At 31.7% G+C, this 21,628-nt stretch overlaps 3 protein-coding genes and 3 non-coding genes across 8 annotated transcripts; 5 read left to right on the top strand and 1 right to left on the bottom strand.

Annotated features, from left to right (window-relative positions):
* The first annotated feature begins 95 nt into the window (after nucleotides 1-95).
* Nucleotides 96-10,894, top strand: LOC110991882 (116 kDa U5 small nuclear ribonucleoprotein component). Its single transcript, XM_045631969.1, has 16 exons — nucleotides 96-392; nucleotides 682-911; nucleotides 1,236-1,487; nucleotides 1,605-1,862; nucleotides 2,039-2,280; nucleotides 2,772-2,905; nucleotides 4,064-4,250; nucleotides 4,961-5,101; nucleotides 6,070-6,282; nucleotides 6,915-7,050; nucleotides 7,475-7,673; nucleotides 8,462-8,604; nucleotides 9,099-9,235; nucleotides 9,590-9,710; nucleotides 10,076-10,268; nucleotides 10,723-10,894. Exons 1-16 carry the CDS (start codon nucleotides 202-204, stop codon nucleotides 10,874-10,876), a joined length of 2,931 nt encoding a protein of 976 aa, XP_045487925.1. The 5' UTR covers nucleotides 96-201; the 3' UTR covers nucleotides 10,877-10,894.
* Nucleotides 10,895-11,699: 805 nt separating this feature from the next.
* LOC110991841 (tRNA N(3)-methylcytidine methyltransferase METTL6) lies at nucleotides 11,700-16,635 on the top strand. 3 transcript variants are annotated; one of them, XM_045634129.1, is made up of 13 exons: nucleotides 11,700-12,592; nucleotides 12,676-12,839; nucleotides 13,031-13,069; nucleotides 13,380-13,425; nucleotides 13,743-13,813; nucleotides 14,110-14,156; nucleotides 14,496-14,525; nucleotides 14,824-14,893; nucleotides 15,101-15,138; nucleotides 15,423-15,471; nucleotides 15,783-15,842; nucleotides 16,138-16,181; nucleotides 16,495-16,635. In XM_045634129.1, the coding sequence occupies exons 1-3, from the start codon at nucleotides 11,919-11,921 to the stop codon at nucleotides 13,036-13,038; spliced, it is 846 nt and encodes a 281-aa protein (XP_045490085.1). In that variant the 5' UTR covers nucleotides 11,700-11,918; the 3' UTR covers nucleotides 13,039-13,069; nucleotides 13,380-13,425; nucleotides 13,743-13,813; nucleotides 14,110-14,156; nucleotides 14,496-14,525; nucleotides 14,824-14,893; nucleotides 15,101-15,138; nucleotides 15,423-15,471; nucleotides 15,783-15,842; nucleotides 16,138-16,181; nucleotides 16,495-16,635. The 3 variants fall into 3 exon arrangements, with proteins under 3 accessions (XP_045490085.1, XP_022113064.2, XP_022113062.2); XM_022257372.2 differs by having other exon boundaries at nucleotides 13,028-13,069; XM_022257370.2 differs by having other exon boundaries at nucleotides 12,676-12,859; nucleotides 13,028-13,069.
* Nucleotides 13,601-13,681, top strand: LOC123690669. The gene has a single exon (XR_006751272.1). It is a non-coding gene; the product is annotated as a small nucleolar RNA snR60/Z15/Z230/Z193/J17 (small nucleolar RNA).
* On the top strand, nucleotides 13,964-14,047 carry LOC123690667. Its single transcript, XR_006751270.1, has one exon. It is a non-coding gene; the product is annotated as a small nucleolar RNA snR60/Z15/Z230/Z193/J17 (small nucleolar RNA).
* LOC123690668 lies at nucleotides 14,358-14,428 on the top strand. Its single transcript, XR_006751271.1, has one exon. It is a non-coding gene; the product is annotated as a small nucleolar RNA snR60/Z15/Z230/Z193/J17 (small nucleolar RNA).
* A 1,541-nt stretch (nucleotides 16,636-18,176) lies between the features above and the next one.
* Nucleotides 18,177-20,515, bottom strand: LOC110991815 (probable ribosome production factor 1). Its single transcript, XM_022257338.2, has 6 exons — nucleotides 20,340-20,515; nucleotides 20,143-20,266; nucleotides 19,732-19,895; nucleotides 19,238-19,442; nucleotides 18,624-18,769; nucleotides 18,177-18,382 (listed from the first exon to the last, which is right to left on the bottom strand). The coding sequence occupies exons 1-6, from the start codon at nucleotides 20,363-20,365 to the stop codon at nucleotides 18,205-18,207; spliced, it is 843 nt and encodes a 280-aa protein (XP_022113030.1). The 5' UTR covers nucleotides 20,366-20,515; the 3' UTR covers nucleotides 18,177-18,204.
* Nucleotides 20,516-21,628: the final 1,113 nt, after the last annotated feature.

Raw genomic sequence — 21,628 nt, 5'->3', positions numbered from 1 at the left:
CTACGCTGAAGACTGGCTGAAATTCACAAATTTGTTAGTACCTCTATGGACAGTGAATACTAAACTGTCATATGTCAATAAATTTTACTGTCAAAATAGCGGCGTTGCAATCATAATTCGTTTGTTTTGGTTTGCTTCAAGCTAACCTTTTGGCTTTTCGTATATTTTTGTAAAGATCATTAGATTTTAAAGCTTAAAAATATGGATGGTGAACTGTACGATGAGTTCGGCAACTATATCGGCCCGGACTTAGAATCTGACTCAGAAGACGAGCAGAGTGTATATGGGGGTGATAATCGTGAGGTAGATGATGAGGCTATGGAAGAAGACGAGGATGCTGATGCAGAGCCTGAAGTGGCACCTATGTCCGTCGTTCTTCATGAGGACAAACGGTATTTTTTACTTGTTTTATTTTTATTGTATTTAATTTCAAATATCAATACTAAATGAAGTTAGGTTATAAAATGTTATTATTTACCAATCCATAAAAATATCTTCATTGACTTAGCTGCTCTATGTGCCCGTTCAGTAAACAGTGTGGTATACTAAATAGATCATTGTTACATTATGTATTTGTACAAAAAAAAACTAATCTTATGAATCAATCTTATCTCATTGAATAAATTTTTTATTTACTTAGTGTATACATTTTCAAAATGCATTTAAATTATGGCATTTTAGCTACTATCCACAAGCCATTGAAGTATATGGTCCAGATGTTGAAACAGTTGTTCAAGAAGAAGACACCCAAGCCCTGGATAAGCCACTGATTGAGCCAGTTAAGCATAAAAAGTTTCAACTCCAAGAGCAACAGTTGCCACATACTTTATATGATATGGAGTATTTGGCTGATATGCTTGATAATACAAATTTAATGAGAAATATTACCCTGATGGGACATTTACATAATGGTAATACATATACAACTTGCTTGTTATCCTACATTAATATAATACAAAAATGATGATTGTTTCTACACTATGCTTGAAAACTAAACTATTTAAGCATGAACCTGGTTTCTTGGTGATAAAAATTAAGCCTTAAGCTATGGAATGTTTTGTCCATAGTACTATTGTGTTATAGAATGTGAATAATAAGCTATTGCTTGCAGTAATTATTGAGCCTTCTAGTTGGTTTGTGTGCTATACTATTTGTCAAAGACAACTAAGAAATAATTTCAAGTTATTGTCCTAAAAATTTATTTGTTCATCTTATCGTGTTTTTAATAATTACAGGGAAAACATCATTTGTTGACTGTTTAATGCGTCAAACACACCCTGACACAATTAATAATGATACAACCATACCAATGAGATATACAGACACTCTGTTTGTCGAGCAAGAAAGAGGGGTGTCCATTAAATCAATGCCTGTGACACTCCTTTTAAAGGACATAAAAGGAAAATCCCATTTGCTGAATATCATGGATACCCCAGGACATGTTAATTTTAGTGACGAAGTAACTGCTGCTTTAAGAATTTCTGATGGTAATTGAATATAATTCAATTGTTTTGACTTTATAACTCTTTTTAACTTTATAACATATAATCATTACCAGTTTAAATCCACCAAGAAATATTTCATATCTAAATGTTCTGATACAGGTGCCATTCTATTTGTTGATGCTGCTGAAGGCATAATGCTAAATACTGAACGATTGCTACGTCACGCCGTACAAGAACGTGTTCCACTTACAATTTGTATCAACAAAATTGACAGATTGATTTTGGAACTCAAACTTCCCCCAGCAGATGCATATTATAAATTGAGACATATTATTGACGAGTTGAATTCAGTTTGTGAAACCACTCACTCGCAAGATAATCCCGATGAACCTGTGACTGTCTTTTCGCCATTGTTGGGTAAGTTTTTTTTATTAATAGTCAAATATAATTTAGCAATGGTGATAGCATGGGAAACACACCTACTGCACAGGAATCATACATTGTTGTTTTAAATTACTTTGCTTTGCTATTCTGGACTTTAAAAAACAAGCATAATTATAATTGTGTAACATGTAATATCCTAAAAATTCTAGGAAACGTCTGCTTTGCATCTTCACTCTACGATGTCTGTTTTACATTGGAGTCGTTTGCCGCAATGTATGCTAATACTCATAGTACAAGTGGCCTCAGAGCTTCAGATATGGCAGCTTGGCTATGGGGAGATGTTTACTTTAATGCCAAAACAAGGCGGTTTAGCAAGAAACAACCACACTCTTCTGCACAGAGGAGTTTTGTGGAATTCATTTTGGAGCCACTGTATAAGATATTCGCACAGGTAAAATATTTCAATGTGAATTTGTGTGTATATAAATTAATCTATAATATATTCTCTAAGTATAAAATATAATATTGTTATATGCTTCATTCATCAAGCTACTTACAGTGTAGACTCCATGTAATGTATGAAGTAAATAAAATAAAATACAACATTATTACTGGTGCAACAACAGACATCAGACAAAAATAACAGACTATACGCAATAACGTTAAAATAAGAATTGTGTTTTATGTAATTACTAACACTAGTTTGAAATAAACTTTTTCTTTTTCTAAAACAGAGTTTTTCTTTTCCGTTTAACGACGATACTTTGTAACGTCAAAATTCGCATAGTCGCTTGAGTGTCGTTATATAGAGTTTACACTCTATTACAAAATGCTTAAGATGTTTATGATCAACTATGTTATATTATATAAGATTATTTTAAAAGAGTAGTAATTTATGTATGTATGTATATGTATGTACCATCTTTATAAATTACTTTTCAGGTGGTAGGAGATGTAGACAGCACGCTACCGGATGTATTAGCGGAGTTGGGTATCAAATTGACAAAGCAGGAGTCTAAATTAAATGTGCGTCCATTATTGCGACTCGTATGCAGTCGGTTTTTTGGTGATTTTTGGTGAGTTTTGTGGATTTGACTAACTATTTTAGTTTCAGCCTAGACTTACAAGTGTTCGTCTCTCGTGTGGGATTTGCAAACTCTTGAAGGATTTCAAATCATCAAATAAATAATCCTTCGTCATGAGTAGTAGTCGTTTCTAGGTTTTTCTCTAGAATCTTGCAAACCTGACAAGTTAAGAAAGCTAAAGCTAATTAAATTTTATGTATTGATAGTAGAATCATAAGATTATAGATTTTTAATCTAAAAAAATATTACAATTATCCCTTTGTTGAGATTACATTTACAATTTATATATGTATGTGCCTATGTGTCTGTGTATTCAGAGTATTTAATCTATTATGTTCCCTCGTAATGGGCCGTTCAAGTATTATGTGAGCAGATTAACTGCAATTTATTATAGATTAACGGGTAAAAGTATTTATCAATTTTAAATTTACTTGTTCATGTTCTGTTTTTGACAGCTTTAAAACTGTAAGTCAAAATCAAATACATTATTGATGCACACACATACACTAATTATTAACGCCCGAACACTAATGAATTCTCAGATCTCAGATTGAAAACAATCGGAGATCAGACCGTGAAAGTCGATCGATCTCCTATCTGCATTCCAATAACCAAACCCTACGAAGACAATCCATTTTTGGCGACCGATAGAATGCAATCTCTTCGCTCTTTAAACCAAATAAAGTAAATAAAACCGTACAAATATTATTAAAATGTACATGTTTATGTTTAAAACATATCAAATAGCTTTTTAATTATTTTAAAAACCGGTTTAAGTAAAAATAGGATATTGGCACAGTTAAACTCTCATTTTCATACAAAAGTCTATCGACAAACAACGATCCGACCTACCATGGATAGCTTGAATCGACAGAGGGCTATAACAATCCGTCGATTGGTTATTGGCGAACTTTTATCATAATTTGGATTAATATGTCGTATCTCAATCTCAATGTCAAAAATGGATTGAGTAACGTTATTGGGTTTGGGCGTAAATCAGTGTCTATTATTATAGTTGAAATTGTAGATTTTCTTCGGACTATATACACATGTGAACTTCAATTCAAAGGCCACAAAACTATAAGAGTAATAAGACGTCTTGTAAGACTTTACTCGCATAGAAATTCCTTTAGCCAGTGACCATTCCAGTGGCTTCGTGGATATGGTGACCCGTCATGTCCCGTCCCCATTGGACGCTGCCCCACGTAAAGTGGCACATTGCTATCGTGGTGCTTCTGGTCCATTATACGACGACATGCTGAATTGTGATCAGTCAGGTCGACTCGTTGCACATACGACTAAGATGTATCCGACTGATGATTGTACATTCTTTTTGGTGAGTATTAAAGTATTTTTTCGTGCGATTTTAATTCAATTTGAGAGAGCCTTATTCGAGTAAACACTTTAATATTGATATATTTTTTAACAGTCGTAATTTAGTTTTTTGATATAAATTTGGTTTTATTTAAAAAATTTTTGATATTACGAATGTTGCTTTTATTTTTGAGTTTTTGTGTGTTTTTCATTTCTGTACTATATTTTTTTAATTTCTATCTTCAATTATAATTGATGTGTCTGTGTAAAACTTGTACATACATATAGTTTGAATATAACAGTACTTTATCTGTTCTCATATGTAACTAACTACTAATAAATAAAATAAAAATATGTTTACTATGGAATATAAGATACAGTTATCACTTATTCCACGTCATTAAATTTGAACCTGTAGGCATCCCTACTCATCGGCAAAGAAGACAGAGGGTGTAGGTACAAACAACACTTGTATAGCAAATTAATTAGAAGCAGCCTGCCCAGCACTAGTCCCAGGCCCTTTAATCAACTAGATAATCGTTTACTGTATATTAAGCCTTTTTACACTGATTTTCTTAAATATATTAAAAGGCAGAGTTAAAAGAGCCTCTGGGATTGTATTAAAGAAAAGTATCCCTTTTCCAAAAAAAATATTACTAACCTAATAAAAAATAAATAGTAGTTTATGCAACTTGCAACAGTCCATAACTGCTACTTTCATTAAATTTATAGGTACTTGCCAGAATAATGTCTGGCACGTTATACGCGGGGCAGACGGTTCGTGTGTTAGGTGAAAACTACAGTACACAAGATGAAGAAGATTCTAGGATGATGAACGTTGGACGGCTTTGGATTTTTGAAGCCAGATATAAAGTAAGTGATGAACGTTTGAAATACATATTGTGAATGAAACTTGCTTTATGATGATAACACAAATGTCCCATATTTTGATTAAACCATGTGCATATAAAAAAACATATTAAATTCTGTAAAAATAAGTTTTAATCGGAAAAAGCTGAAAACTTCTTTATTACTAATAAATAATATCATTTACATTTACTGCCAGATCTCATATGAAAGGCGTAGGTAGGGTTTTTAATTCATTCAAATCGCCTATTTTGTTTTATAAGCTACAAGTTAGTGTTACTAATATAATATAACACCAAATGTAACGTTAATAATATTTAAACTTTAAAAAAAAGTGTTTTATTAAATGTGTAAAAGTTATGTTAATAAAAGACAATACTACGTTAATAATATTATTAAAAATATAACATGTATTGGTATATATTATTTTTTAAAAGGTTAGAATAACTTTATTTCTCATATGAATTATGTACAAAAATTCGCTTACTGAGAAACATTATAAACTAAGATTAATAATTATTACTAGAACGCACAGATGTAGGTACTTATATAACATTTACACAACAAAAACAGCAACAAAAATGTAGGTAGACATAATAAACTTGATGGTCACCCAAGCAAAAACATAGATGTTCGGATTGTATTTATTACTAGATGTGGCATTGATGGCAAAGTCTGATATAACAGGTTTATATTAATTACTTTATATTTTAATAAGACTATTTTATTTTTAGTTTATTGTTCTATTTAGATATTTTAGGTAAATATATTTATATAATTTATATGGGTTCATAAAACATTTTATGTATTGGGTTTTATTTGTTTTTGTCTGATAGAAGTAATTACTAATTAATATTTTTTAAACTTAAACTAAAACTTTAGCTGTGTATATGTAATCTACAGAGTGTGTATTTTGTATTAGCCAGCCATGTATTTCACAAAGTATATCCTGAGATGTAATTTTACCTTTATAGGTAGAATTAAACAGAGTACCAGCAGGATGCTGGGCGCTCATCGAAGGTATCGACCAGCCCATAGTGAAGACGTGTACCCTTGTCTCAGCTGACGAGGAGGAGGAACTTCATACCTTCAAACCCTTGAGGTTCAACACTCAAGCCATTGTTAAAATAGCCGTGGAACCTGTCAACCCTTCGGAGCTGCCGAAGATGCTTGATGGATTGAGAAAAGTAAGTTATTACGATTATTTTATAAAAATATATCTGTGCATTCATGACTGATTTCCTCCAATATTATGTGTAAAAATTCACAATGTAACGAAAAATTGTCATTTGTATGATGCCATTTCTCAAATCAAGGGTGTAGAACAGAAAAGAAGAAATAGCAATAAACTCTTCACCACTCTTTTTAATCGCCAAGTATTGTTTTACACAATGTTTGTAAGAAGCTGCAACCATTACACCATGTTCCACGTGATATATTTAAGTAATTAACTATAATATTAAACAAAAAATATATTAACGGAAAAAGACTAAGATTTGCACTCTATCAACAGTAGACATGGTGAAATAGGAGCACGCACTTACATTCTCGTAGGAATAACACGCGTCGAAATAACACGAATTCAAGTCCAACCTGTCACCACAAGTAGTACCCGTACACGAGTATGACGCAGGGTCAGCCTTCGGCCCCCTCGCCATATTTTTGTGGGAGAGACAGCCCGATGCATGGACGCCGCCACAAGCAGTGACAAAGAAATTATTTTACGTTTAATATCGTGCTAATTATTTGGATGCTCTTATATTATTGCTTTTATATTATTTGTAATGATTTTTTTGGACTCTTCAAAAACTATTTTTAGGTGAACAAATCTTACCCAGTGCTTTCAACAAGAGTGGAAGAGAGCGGTGAACATGTTATACTGGGAACCGGTGAACTATATCTGGACTGTGTTATGCATGATCTTAGGAATATGTACTCGGAGATTGACATTAAAGGTTATTTTTTCATTTGACGTTTATAAAATATTCACAAATTTAATATATAAATAATAGAATCGAGGATTTAAATGTTTAAAAAATTGTAACCTTAACCGTATTTATAAATAGATCAGCTTTGATTTATTCTCATTTTATTTATATAAATACATAGTTATTAATGTTGCCTCTTGAAAGTGTTATACTGCTTTTGTCACTGTGTTTTCACAAATTTCGATTGATTGAATCTAAACCACCCAAACGCATCCAAAAAATTCATTAAAATCCGTCCGGCCGTTTAAGAGGAGTTTAGTGGCAGACAGTAGAATTATATAAAGATTAAATATGTTGTGACATAAATTCAATAATACTAGACAAAACTAAACACAATATTAAGGTGTGATTGGTTCACAAACATACAATTATAATTGGAAATATATTTCAGTGGCTGATCCGGTGGTATCATTTTGTGAGACGGTAGTGGAAACATCTTCCCTCAAATGTTTCGCGGAGACACCGAATAAGAGAAACAAACTGACAATGATAGCTGAACCCTTGGAACGAGGATTAGCTGAAGATATCGAGGCTGGAGCTGTTTGTGTCACGTGGGACAGGAAGAGATTGGGAGAGTTCTTCCAGACCAAGTGAGTAGGATTCAGAATTTAATAGCTTTTTTTTTAATATGCTATTTTTCTTTGTGTTTGAAATTTGACATATTAGTTTTGTTAGTCATAAAGATTGTCAGTCGATGAATCTGTATCAATTATTTGTCTGTCTGTCTAAAGTGCTAAATTGTCGCTGAATAAAGTGCGCAATTGTACTCAAAAGTACTCAATTCAAGACGTAATCACAATGTGACCAAAAGCGATAAACAGGACTAATTAGAAATAAACTATTTTTTTATATCAATGATTATCCCTATCTCCATAGAAAAGTGTCTTTTGCCTACAAACTCTTTCGCGAGACAGATGTACATAACTAGTAAATATTATTCTTATGTACGGGTCTGTAATTTTGAAGTTATACTTCTTTTGGCGCGTCAGGGTAAATTTAATGTATTTTTTTTATGAAAAGTGTTTAATGTTTTGCGCGCGCACACCGTCACAAAAAACCGACACCTTGAACTTAGATATAATCAACATTTTACTTTTTCGTGATATTTAAATAAACTTTATTTAACTAGATGCGTGATAAAAAAAAATTCAATTAAACATTTTTTTATTGTTAGTGTCATTTTTTATACAAATAGACTACAATTTTTGTAAAGATTTTTATCTTACGCCAAAGTAGTATAACTACTGACGCGTGTACATACGAAAAGTACACACAAAAATAACTGTAAATAAAATGAGTTAAACATGCTAAACATTGGGACTATTTAACTTTACTAACGTCATTTCTATTATTATTATTATTATTAACGTCATTTCAGATACGACTGGGATTTGCTAGCCGCTCGTTCAATTTGGGCGTTCGGACCAGATTCCACGGGTCCAAATATATTGGTCGATGATACGCTACCATCAGAGGTTGACAAACATTTGCTGGCCTCCGTCAAGGATAGCATTGTTCAAGGTACTTTAATATTAGCTACATTACATCTGTCTTCTCTGCCTTCTAAACAATTAATTATGTTTTTAACCTACAAAAAGGTAAATTTAAATATTTACTTTCTCAAGTAAGCTTATATAAAAGTAACAAATATTTCAAAATCACGAAAAATACATCAAATTAACTGTTATTACTTTATTTTATTATTTAGCTGGCATCACTGCCTATTAACTCCAAGTTTAGTCAACCTTTTAAAAAAATAAATGTGCGTTTTTTACTGTTTGTTATGAAAAGGAACGTAATTATCACTCGCCGTTAAATAACTTTTAATGTGGAGCAACGCACTTAATTAAATGATATTATACATTCACTAACAAATTAACTGTATGTACAGAGTATAGACAAATGGAAAAATTGTGCCCGACCAAAAAGGTTTACCATCTCTGATATGTCAAAAAATGACAGCTGTCAGAATTCTACGGAATTAAAAATCTGAGTAAAGAACATATACTTTTTAGGTTTTCAATGGGGTACCAGGGAAGGTCCATTATGTGAAGAGCCAATACGGAATGTGAAATTTAAAATTCTGGATGCGGTGATCGCCCAAGAGCCCTTACATCGTGGTGGAGGACAGATAATACCTACAGCTAGACGGGTAAGACGTTTTTCGCGGCATTATCAACATGGAATTAATCATAATAACTAATATATTAAATTTATTATAAAATATCGTCACTCTCAATTGGTGAAGTGAGTGAGTGAGTTTGTATTACATTGACAAATTATCATGAAACAGATACAGAAATTTAAGGCCCAGAACATCAATCAATCATCAACTCCTATCTATTAGTGATATTAAAATTTAAGGAAAATGTTGAACAATGTATGTCTGTATGTTATAAGTTAGGGACAGATAGTGGCTAGTCCCAGTACAGAATAAAGATTCACAACAATTACTTTTAATACAAAGGGAACTTTGTAATAATGTTTAGATGTTTTTCCTCTTTAGGTGGCATATTCGGCTTTCTTAATGGCAACACCGCGTTTGATGGAGCCCTATTTGTTTGTGGAAGTGCAAGCACCAGCTGATTGTGTGTCGGCGGTTTACACAGTACTGGCTAAACGAAGAGGTAAGTTTCTTTTTGCAAGTTTATTTCTAATTCCATAGATTTCTCTTTAATTGTTAGGTAGACACTTAAAATCACGTTGATCTAGAGGTTGAAATTAGAATTCAATCGTTACTTATCCTATGACTTAGGGTCCTTCAAGAAAAGAGTGTACAAATTCTTAAAAGGCCGGCAACGCACTCGCGAGCCCTCTGGCAATCCTTTGACCAGAATGTACCAATCCAGTATTTGTCCTTCCATCTGATGGTTATAAACCTTCTCGAAAATTTTCATTTGAAATGATGTGATAATATATATGAATTGTAAATTTTGTAAAAGAAAAAACAAAATATTTATTATCAATTTTTAATATGAAATATGTTATTTAGGACATGTAACTCAAGATGCACCAGTGCCTGGTTCTCCTTTATATACAATCAAGGCATTTGTGCCAGCCATAGATTCGTTCGGATTTGAGACAGATTTACGTACTCACACGCAGGGACAGGCCTTCTGCCTGCAAGTTTTTCATCACTGGCAGATTGTGCCTGGAGATCCATTGGACAAGAGTATAATTATACGGTAAGTTTTTCCTTTTAAGAATTAAAATTATACCGTAATATATATAAAATATTTCCAGATTTATGTTGTCTCAAATCTATCTTATTTTATCATTAGCACACCTGAAAGAGGTTTCTCATTTATTCTCTCATATATTATTACTAGCTGACCTGGCAAACGTCGTTTTGCCATGTATGTATTTTTTAATGCTATTGATACAGTTCATAAAGAAATTAAAAATTATCTAAAAATTTAAAAAAATATTTGGGGGGTGGACTACTCTTAGGGGGATGAAAAATAGATCTTGTCCGATTCTCAGACATACCCAATATGCACACAAAATTTCATGAGAATCGGTCAAGCCGTTTCGGAGGAGTTTAAACACAAACACCGCGACACAAGAATTTTATATTATAAGATTAAGGAAAAGAAAAGTTGATATTTTTGTAAAATACTTTTTTAAAAATTTTAACAGACCCTTGGAGCCCCAGCCAGCCACTCACTTGGCTCGTGAATTCATGATAAAGACAAGGAGACGTAAGGGGCTTAGTGAAGATGTCTCCATTAACAAGTTCTTCGACGATCCTATGTTGCTGGAACTGGCTCGACAAGATGTTCAGTTTAATTAAATAAAATTTTAATTTGGCTATCGAATTTTATTTTTGATGTCGCTTTAATTGCTTTTATCACATAACTTTATTCCCAAATATTCAATAAAAAAGTGAAACAAATTAATATCTTAAAAATATATAGTTGTGTAGAATTTTGTAATTAGATCTGCGTGCATACCGATTTTTTATTCATAGTCGATTATTTTGTCTGTTGGAAATGGTGGTACTCTGTTCATGTTGATGATGCATTCCATATAATCTATGTCGTGCTTTTGCTGTATTTATTATCTATAAATCCCTCGGTTTAGTTATCATTACGAAATAAGATTATACATATATTACTCTATGCTGCTGACTACTAATCTGTAACTGCTAGGCAGTGATGCCAGATCAGGGACTTTCCCCGAAATTAGGGCTTTTTAAACCGAATAGGGGAAACGAATATTTGGGGTTTTTTTTTTGGGGACATTTCAAATACACGCCGAGTACAGTTTTTTCGCTATTGTATATATTAACATTCAGTTATAACACTACACAATATTTTTTTGTTTGAAGGTTTTGAATCATTCTTTTTTACTAAATAAATATATACTAAGTGTCCCATTGGCTTTTAGGTTGTTCTCATGGTAACCTAGATTTCAGGCCTCATGTTCCCTAAGAATGATTATAGGCGGAGGAGGGTCTTTCTCAAGTCATCAAAAGGCATTTTGGTGGGGAAATCAAATTAGCATAGGAGAATGTCGCCAAGAACATTTGGCAACACTGCGCTTGGTCTCTGTACTCTGTAGTCTAGTCTTTTGTCTATAACTCTAGAGTCTAGACTCAAGTCTGTAACTCTATAGTCTCCTGTCTCTACTCTCTACTCACTATTGTCTACAGCGTCCGCGCTCATGGTTGCGTTGTCTGCAAGCTGATTTCTGCAGTGCTGTGTCTGTTTATTAATCCGTATTTCTTAATTAACCAAATGGTAAATACGGATATAGACCGAAATTAATATTGTTAACACCAATGCGGAGCCTAATAAACTAGTTTTCATCGTAACGAATAAGTACTCGTCAAGATGGAAACGGATGAACATATTTCTCCCAACGGCGATGTATTTCATCACCGCTTGAAGCAATTAACTGATGAGGATATAAAGCGGCTTGAATCGCAAAATACGCGTATTATACATGAAGCTAAAGCAGCGAAACTCGACAAGGAGGCTAAGAGGCACTGGGATATATTTTATAAAAGAAATGAAACAAAGTTCTTTCGCGATCGGCATTGGACAACACGTGAGTTTCAAGAGTTAATCAATTTTGACTCTGAGCAACAAATCATATATCTAGAACTGGGGTGTGGAGTAGGAAACATGATATTTCCATTATTAGAGGAAGGTTTTTCAAATTTTTATTTCTACGCATGCGACTTTTCACCACGTGCAATCGATTTTGTAAAGTCAAATAAATTGTATAACGAATGTCGTGTAAAAGCTTTTTGTGCAGATCTCACGACAGATGATCTTTTCGAGAATATTAGTGAGAATGTGGCAGATATAGCTAGTTTAATATTTGTCTTATCTGCCATTAATCCAAGCATGTGGGCGCAAGTGGCTAGGGTTGCATATAAAGCCTTGAAGCCGGGTGGGGTCCTTTTATTCAGAGATTATGGAAGGTACGATATGGCCCAATTAAGGTTTAAACCTGGACACAAAATATCCGAGAACTTCTACATGCGACAGGATGGTACTCGGTAAGCTCATTTCTTAAATATCATGTTCATTATGAAATTGTTTTAGCACTGGATTATTCATATTGCTATATAATTTGTTACAGATCATATTATTTTACTGAAGAAGAATTGGCTGATCTTTTCACCCAAGCTGGATTTGAAATTCTTTCAAATACCTATGTGCAGCGGCGAACAGTAAATTTTAAAGAAGGAATTGATGTCCCTAGAATTTTTGTACAGGGCAAGTACAAGAAGCCTGAATCTAAAGGTGACTACTTTTAAATTTAGGTGTGGTAATTTTTTTTTAAATATAAAATGATTAAAAGTGCTAACCATTGATAAAATAATGATTTGCATTTTATGTATTTTCTTATGATATACTTAATTTTATATTAAAAATTCATGTTAAAATAATTATTATTTAATCAAATGCCTTAAACTTAACTATTGTTACAGAAGCTGATTGAGTGATGTTTTAACTTTGGGTAAATTTATGAGGTATGTTAAACTCTTGTTATACATAATTTTTAGGGTTTATATTTTCTTAATGATGATATCGCAGTGCAGCAGAAATACTCCAGTTGTCTCACAACAGGTTAAAATAATTAGCTTAGGGTCTGTAATTAAGGTATTTTCTTATCTTGTGAGTAATTTAGTATTTTTTACTTATTTTTAAAAGTAACATCATTTAGATTAGGGACACCAGTTGTGAGATATGATGCAGACAAGCTATTCTGAATTATTCAATAACCGTATGGAAATTATTTATAATTCATTTCTATATACCTGTGTATTTTTGTTGTTTCAGATGTGGCAACAGCTTAGGTCATTTTGGGAATAATAAGCTGTGATTGGTAACTATTTTTTACTAATCTTGCATAGTATAGTAATTTGATGATGATAGTATAAGTTCCATCAATGTTTAAAACAAATTTTTTTCAAATATATTACATTTTTTTCCCTTTTGCATATCTTGACCATTTATTATATAAAACCTATTTTGCATTATTTGTTAAAGATTTTGAAGTATCACTTATGATGATTTTATAGTTCAGCTGAATACTCTGATGTACATACAGCTTTGTCTTTCGCTCCTATCTGACTAACTTAATAAGGCTTTATCTTTTTTATTGTAGAAAGACATCATTAATATCCTTTGATTTATTTTCAGGTTACATTAAAATTAACATAGCTTATATGGAAAAAAAACAACCATCTACAGGCCCAATTTTTAGAGCAAAGGTAATGAAACTATTCAGTACGAGAATCTAAAAAAAACTTATTATTATACTATTTATTGTAATTTTTATTGGACATATTTATATTATTAAGAAGAACTCCACATCTATTTCTGCTGTTTTGCTCAAATTAAACTTAAAATTTATTAATGTAAAGCCCATTATGATGATTTCATAGTTCAGCTGAATTCAGTGATGTATTACAGCTTATGTCTTTCGCTCCTATCTGATTAGAACTTAATTAATAAAATTTATTTAAATATCCTTCACAGCTTATTTTAATGGGTTCTTTATTTTCAGATTCAAAATAATGACAACAACTAATGATGCCAGTATAGTTAATTAAGGTAATATTAGATACTAGCCTAATCATTTTCGAAAATCAGTGGCGACAACACTTGATTTAAACAAAAACATAAATATGTATTCATAGGCACATTACATAAGAGCTTCCTATATCATTTTAAATAATAATTCAATTCTGTTTATGGAGAAAATAAAAATGTTTTTTATCCTGATTAGTAGTCATAATGGTTTAGAATTAAGATAAAATGATGATTTCATAGTTCAGCTGACTTCATTGATGTACTTACAGCTTATGTCTTTCGCTCCTATCTGACAAGACAAAACATTATATTTAAAATATTATTATTAAATGTTTATTACAATATTTTTTAATGTTTCAGAATTCAATGGCTCCTGAAAATGAATAAAAAGTAAGTTATTCAATCTCATAACTAGGAAAATTTTCAATGATTTTTTGTTATAGTCTATTGCCTCAAATAGTTATAGAACATAGTCTTTTTTAAATTAAAATTTAAGAGTAACAAGAATCAACAATAAGGCTTTCAGTTTTTTATGCTAACAAAAATAAAATACAAATAAAATGATGATTTTTGATAGGGACATCTGATTATAATGCTGTCAATATAACTATCTAAACTGATTATATCTTGTTCACTGTTTAAAAACCCTGATTTCCATAACAATATTAAACATAGTTTTTTTTCTTAGGTGAGAAATTCTAGTGGAGAAATAATGATGGAATGGCTGAATGTGAAAATGAAGTTTGTCATTAAATAAGGTTAGTTATTTATGTAATTACTTCATCTCATAATAAAGTATATTCTTTAATGAAAATAAAAAAAATGTATTTGATTACAATGATGACCTTAGATAGGGACAACTGAATTATAATGTTGCTAACATAACTATCCTCACTGATTGCTACAATCCAACCATATACATAAATTTTCAACTTCAAATATTTTATATAGATTTTTTTTTTCAGATCACTATTTGAGATTCAGTGTGACTCTTTGAAACAAAGTAAGTTGTATTTTTCTTTTAAGATTATTAGAAAAAAGTTTGAAACTTTTTCCAGTCAAAAAACAAAGAAATTATGTATCACCAATTTCTTTTAATTAACTAATATTAATTATTTGAAATATAAAATAAATATTTTCATGATGACCAGACCTTCAGGTCTCCCTCATCAGAGCGAACCCAATACAACCATGTTGACCAACCATATACATGTCTGATCTTCTAGTACATAATATTTAGTTAATATTTAATATGCAGTGTAACTTATTGTATTTGTTTCTTTTTAGGTATATGCTGTTCTAAAGAAAAGAAGCTATATGCAAATATTAATCTGCGGTAAGTTATATTTTACTTTGAATTATATAAAAAAATATTATCATTTATGAGCTTGGAGATTTGTACTAGTATTACCTAGCATAGATAGAGGTCAAAAGACCTAAGAAAGGGGACTGTCTATCTCTTCTGTAGAGTATAGTCAATTTCAGTGTCTCAAAATTAATGTGATGACCCGACCTTCAGGTCTCCCTCAACAGAGAGAACCCAATACAACCATGTTGACCTACCATATACGTCTGATTTTTATACACATCTTATACACATTAATAAATTTAGTATACATATATTTTATGCTTATTTCTTTCTTTTAGGATGGGGCCCCGATTCCTACTGCAAACTTGTGACCATCTGGAATTTCAAGTTTTGATTATGTAAGTTTCTATTTAAAATTGCCTACATAATTCTCTAATAATATAAAAAGGAAGAATGTCGTATACTCACAAAGTTTAATGGCCTTCAGCCGACGATTTAAACTTAACCTAAAATATTTCATAATAAAGACATTCTAAATGACAAGATTTTTCATGATGACCAGACCTTCAGGTCTCCCTCACCAGAGAGAACCCAATACAACCATGTTGACCAACCAAACATGTCTGATTGACAAAAAAATGAATCCTATTTTTGTAATCAATGCCAGTATAGTAAAGAAAACTATATTTACAGATGTTCTGAGTCCTACCTGATGCTACCTACAACAGTCGCTTATGGTGAGAATAGGTTTTTTTAATTACCTTATTTTGTTTCTAAAATGTATCAGATTGATTACAATTGTATAAAATTCACCAAAAATGTTCACAAAGGATATTCTTATTACCTATCTGTCTGATAGTCTATGGCAGCTTAGTTGATACGAATGCTGTGTATATATCAGACTATATAACAGTGGTCAAAACTGCCGCAGTTGCGAAACAACGCTGCCACGGTTATAGCGATACACTACAAACCGTTTTGGTCAATCAATCGGTTTTGTTGATTACGATTGATGATCTATACTAATTTGGTAAAATGTATTTTTTTCAGGTACCAAATAGCGCTTTTTGAGTTCTCTTAACAAGGTGCGTGAAGAAGTGCAGGCTATGAAGTATGAAGACCTTCCTTCAAGTGGTATATAGGCGAATGTGTGCGAAAATGTAATAATTAGAATTATATTTTTGTAAAAAACAATGAAGTTTTATTTTTATTTAACCAAGATAACATGAAAGATATTCATCATTACTTAAATGATTTTCTTCAATGCGTTTCTAACTTGGCTAACTAAAAGTGGCTAAACTCATTTTTAAATCTAGAATTCAGACAAGTTTCATTTTTTGACATGGCAGAGATGGCTATCCTTTTTGGCCGGGCACTTTTTCAATTTCAATACATTTTTGTCAGTGAAAGTATCTATTTTATTAAGTGCGGTGCTCCATATTAAATGTAGTTGAAAAGCGAGTAATAATTACATCTTTTTTCATCACGAACAAAAAACGCCCAAGATAATATTCCATTTTAAATAAATAAAGCCATTAAAGTTCAATATATTGAAACATTTGGTATTAAGTTACTTTGGTAAATAAATATTTAGATTTCCCTTTTTGTAAAACAAAAAATACATTCGTGGCATTTTATTTTTAATTACCCAAATGAGTATTTTTTTTCCATTTCTCTTGTGGAGAACTTTTTTAGTAGCAACAGTTATGAAATGTCACAATTCTACGATTTCTACGGAGTACGAATTGAAAAGTATGGATGAGGGTAGATGCAGATGGGTTGCGCTTTAACTAATAAAGTTAAAAAGCATCAGGTTCTGCAAAATCAATTGATTAAAATCATCTTTCTTTGTTCCACTCATGGTGGAAGACCAGCAAACGCTAACACAAGCATTAAATTTAACTTCAATCCCACAGCCGGCATAACACTAATAATATACATCCACGTAAAATCAGGCATTATGAGATACCTGTAGACCTGTTTCAAATACGCCTGACAAGTTTTTTCGTAGATACGTATACTCTAATTCATTAACAGGGTACGACGGTGGCGTAAAGTATTTTACTTTTAATTGATATTTTTATTCTTATATAAATGAAACTTTTTTCATGTGAATGAACTTATTTTAATCTATAATATACAAACATGACCTAAATATCAGACTGCAATTTTATTTGATCATTATCTTTTAATGTCTGAGGCACAAGGTAAATTTTTCAAGACCCATCTACGAACGCGATAGTGGACGGTGGGCTCGTATCACAACATATCTTCTTTACAGAGACTGATTTTTTCAAATTCAATAGTTTCTTAAATAAAACATGCTATGTACATTAGGGAGAGCACTGTATGTTTTTGCTGGTGGAGTGCAAGTAACTTTTAATTAGTGCTGAAAAAGATCTTTGCAGCTGCAGTTGGTAATTTTAAACTTATCTATATTGGCATATTTTTCTAGTTTTTAACAGGTTCTTCATCAAATTTGAATACTAAAATCTCCCTTCTGCTTGTAGATTCAGTTCATTGAGTGTTTTGTCTCTGTCTAGTTGAAATATGCAGGAGATGATGCCTAGGATCTAGCGAAGACGCGTTTTCAGCGCGCCCCCCTAGAACATCGCGCCCTAGGCTGTAGCCTAATTAGCCTAAGGGTTAGGGGTCAGGCCCTGCTACTTTATCCGATATCAAGCCACTAGATATTCTTAATATTCTATGTCTTAAGGGTTAAAAAAAGGCAGTTTGGAAAAAATCATTTATTAATATAAACTACAAAAAGAATCGTCTTCTGGATGTTTCTAGTTGGTGGCGGCGGCCGGCAATGATCCACTCATAGTCCCCTCGTTTGGAATCGAACGTGCCTTGCTGGAGGGAGATCAGTTTTAGTGTGAATCTGGGGCCTAGTTCTCTTAATTTTGCACGTTTCCCGTCAGATGTAAACTCGTATCTGTAAATTATAATATTTATTGACATATATGCAATAGGACAAGTAAAAAATTATTTAATTACTTGATGCTTTTTATTAAGTTTAAATAATAACTTTTGTAGGTAGTTTCAAGAACATTTTTAGCAATTTCATAATATGTTTACCTTTTGTAATTAATTACCTTTCAAAAGATCAAGGCATTATGATGAAACATTGATATTTATGGAAGGCTTGAGAGGTGTGCTAAACAAAATATACTCACCTATGGTGTCTGAAGAAAATGTAATCTCTCTGATTGTGAAAGGTGACAGCGCGTCGGCCACGGAACTGCGGCTCATAGTGAAACAGTGCACCAAGCATCCGACCCACTGTCAGACCGAGGCGGGTGCTAAAGTTATTTAGTACCACCTAAAATAAAATCTAATGTTTTACTCAGAATATAACAAAATTATCACCAGGGGATGACGACGAACACTACAGCTCTTGCAACACTTTTTACGAAGTGCGTAATTAAAGGTGATGCTCCATCTTTCGACCAACAATGCAGTAATGTTATGTTACATAACAAAACAAATAAGTTTTGGCTGGAAAAAGAGAAAGACAAGGAGATTCTATCTCAAACAGTGGTTAAAACATGACAAAAAAAAAATACATGTCCTCTGTCCCCCATAGTTTGTGCCTTTTTTATAAGTTTCAAAATTAGGTATGCCTTATACATATTTTATTAATAAGCTAAACTTTTTTTGAGACATGTTTGGAATGTGCTAAACTATTATTATCTTGCCAGTATACAGTTTGTGTTCCGTAGTGTAAAGTTCACACTCTAAATAATCTTAATCTTATTAGTTGTGAAAATATTGTAATGACTAAACTTACTTCTGGTCTATGATTCGTTATTTCTTTATAATCCTTACGTAGCTCTGGAGTTATCTTACAACTTGAGAGTCTAAAATGCGCTGTTGGTCCATTAGGCAGGTGGATAAGGAGGAAACCATTAGGTTGTTTCTGATTTTCATTTATTATAATTACATCAGTCACTTGTTCCCGTATTGATGACTGGACTATGCGTTTTACTGATGATCTGTGTGGTTAAAATACAATCTAATCTATTTTAAGTTGTATCACCTGTTTATGTAGCATTTTAATGTAAAATTGTTGTAAGATAGCTACAGTAACAATATTATGTTATGTAACTAAGTGAATTTGGCATACAAATCATACGGCTGATAATGATAACAATTCTTTATTAAAGAGCTAACATGTATGCTTTGATTTTATTTTGCAACCATGAAAACAATGCTTGATTTACACATTTTTAATTTATCTAGAGTGCTTTTTTTAAACATAATAAACTACAAATTGATACTGACCTTTGCCTATATCTAGCTATGGAGTTGGGTATTATCCTCATGAGCTCTTTGCCAAATATTCTAGTTTTAGTGTGTGGGTTATCAGAATATGTAATCAACACTTTAGGTTCATATGCATTTTCAAAATAGGATGATAGTTCATCAAGCTCCATATCTTTTTGTGCCTGTAATTAATTTAGAACTGTAGTTATATGCTAGTTTATTGTAAGAATGTGGCATACAGATAAGTTTTGTTACATTAAAAAAGGAGTTCAAATGCTTTATTTAATTTTTAAAAGTTTTACATTTATTATGTATTTTTTTATTTTATATTAAGAACTACATATATTACCAAAAAACAGATGTCTCTCTAAGCAAATAGTGAAAAAAATATTAGCGTGGATTAACGTTAGTTGAAATACAGATTCATACCTCTTCCTGATCATCGGCTTCAGCATTGGCAATTGTAGTCTCATCTTTTTCCCGTAATGATTCTAATGTATGCGGTACTTTCTTAGGCACTTCGTCTCCTTCTTGCTTTTTTTCTAATTTACGTCTAAAATAAAGATACTGTCAATATAATTTATAAATAAATAACACTAACATATTATAACCTAAGTAGGACTCACTTTTTCTTGTCTTTACCGCGAGCCATGAGTGGTACCTAATTTACTTAAAACGCAAACTATAAAAATACCAACGTGTTGAAATTATCTCTTATAATAATTAAAAGAACGTATCATTACTCAAGAAAATATTAAACTTAGTCACATGTGATAGCTGTTGAATGTTTATGTTATAAACTTTTGAATTTTAAGACAAACTTGACACATGAATTTTGACAAGTGACGTGTAAATTGCTAAAGTAATGTATTGTCCTACTCTATAGACTTTGACTTGTATGTGACTTGATATAACCATTGTCCATACTTTAAAGACTTTTAGTTTTAGTACATATTAGAAACTACGATTATACGATGTTGTTAATTGTATGGTTAATACTAGTTTAATGAAACTGGCATAAAGTTATAACCATGTATTGCCTATATGTATATATATGATATTGTGACATGCCTTTAATATTAAAGAAGAAGATTTTATAGTTAAATACGAAAATTATGTCTAAAATGCTAAATAACCATTATTATACAATAACGTTATTGCCATAATAATAATTATTCAGAATAATCAATCAGCATAATTCGATAGTAATCATCTTGATACATCAAATAAAAAAAACTTTTTGTTATGAATAAATGAAATGACACGTATCAAATAAAAAATATATTAACTAGCATAACTGCCACGCTGGTAGTCTTTCCGGAAAGATTCAAATTGGAAATTTCATAAAAATAGATTTTATTTTATTGTCATCCACATGATGTTGCCTTTACTACCTACTTCAGTGATTAATGATTACTGAATAATAACACATGCTGACAAATTATTGCCGTCAGCTGTATCTTAACGCTATTAAATCGTTTTATTACTTGCTGTGTCCCAATGATTTTTGAATCAGTAATGAGTCGACTTGTTGCTGCGGCAGTCTGCTGTTGACAACAGGTCTTTACCTGAACTAAAAGCCAAATTTGGCTCTGTTTTGGGGTTCTACGGACTACGACTATATAATATATGAGTCAATAATAGATTTTTTTTACTGGTGGTACTGGCTACATCTTTTTCTATTACATATTAACCAAGCTTTTAAGTTTATTTAAAGAAATATTATTAGAATGAAAACCTAAAGCAAACAAAATAGTAATGAAGTTTTAATTAGGAATAAAATAAATAGCAATAAAATTCAAAAATTGTCAGGATATTAACAGAACGTTACTAAGTTCTTCAAAGAAAATAAACTAGGTACGACGTATTACGGTATATTGAAAATATGTTATTTCGATAAAGATTGGTCTTTAAT

This window comes from Pieris rapae, chromosome 2 (genome assembly GCF_905147795.1).
Source record: "Pieris rapae chromosome 2, ilPieRapa1.1, whole genome shotgun sequence".
Classification (NCBI taxonomy): Eukaryota; Metazoa; Arthropoda; class Insecta; order Lepidoptera; family Pieridae; genus Pieris; species Pieris rapae.
This window is presented reverse-complemented; position numbering and strand designations above follow the sequence as displayed.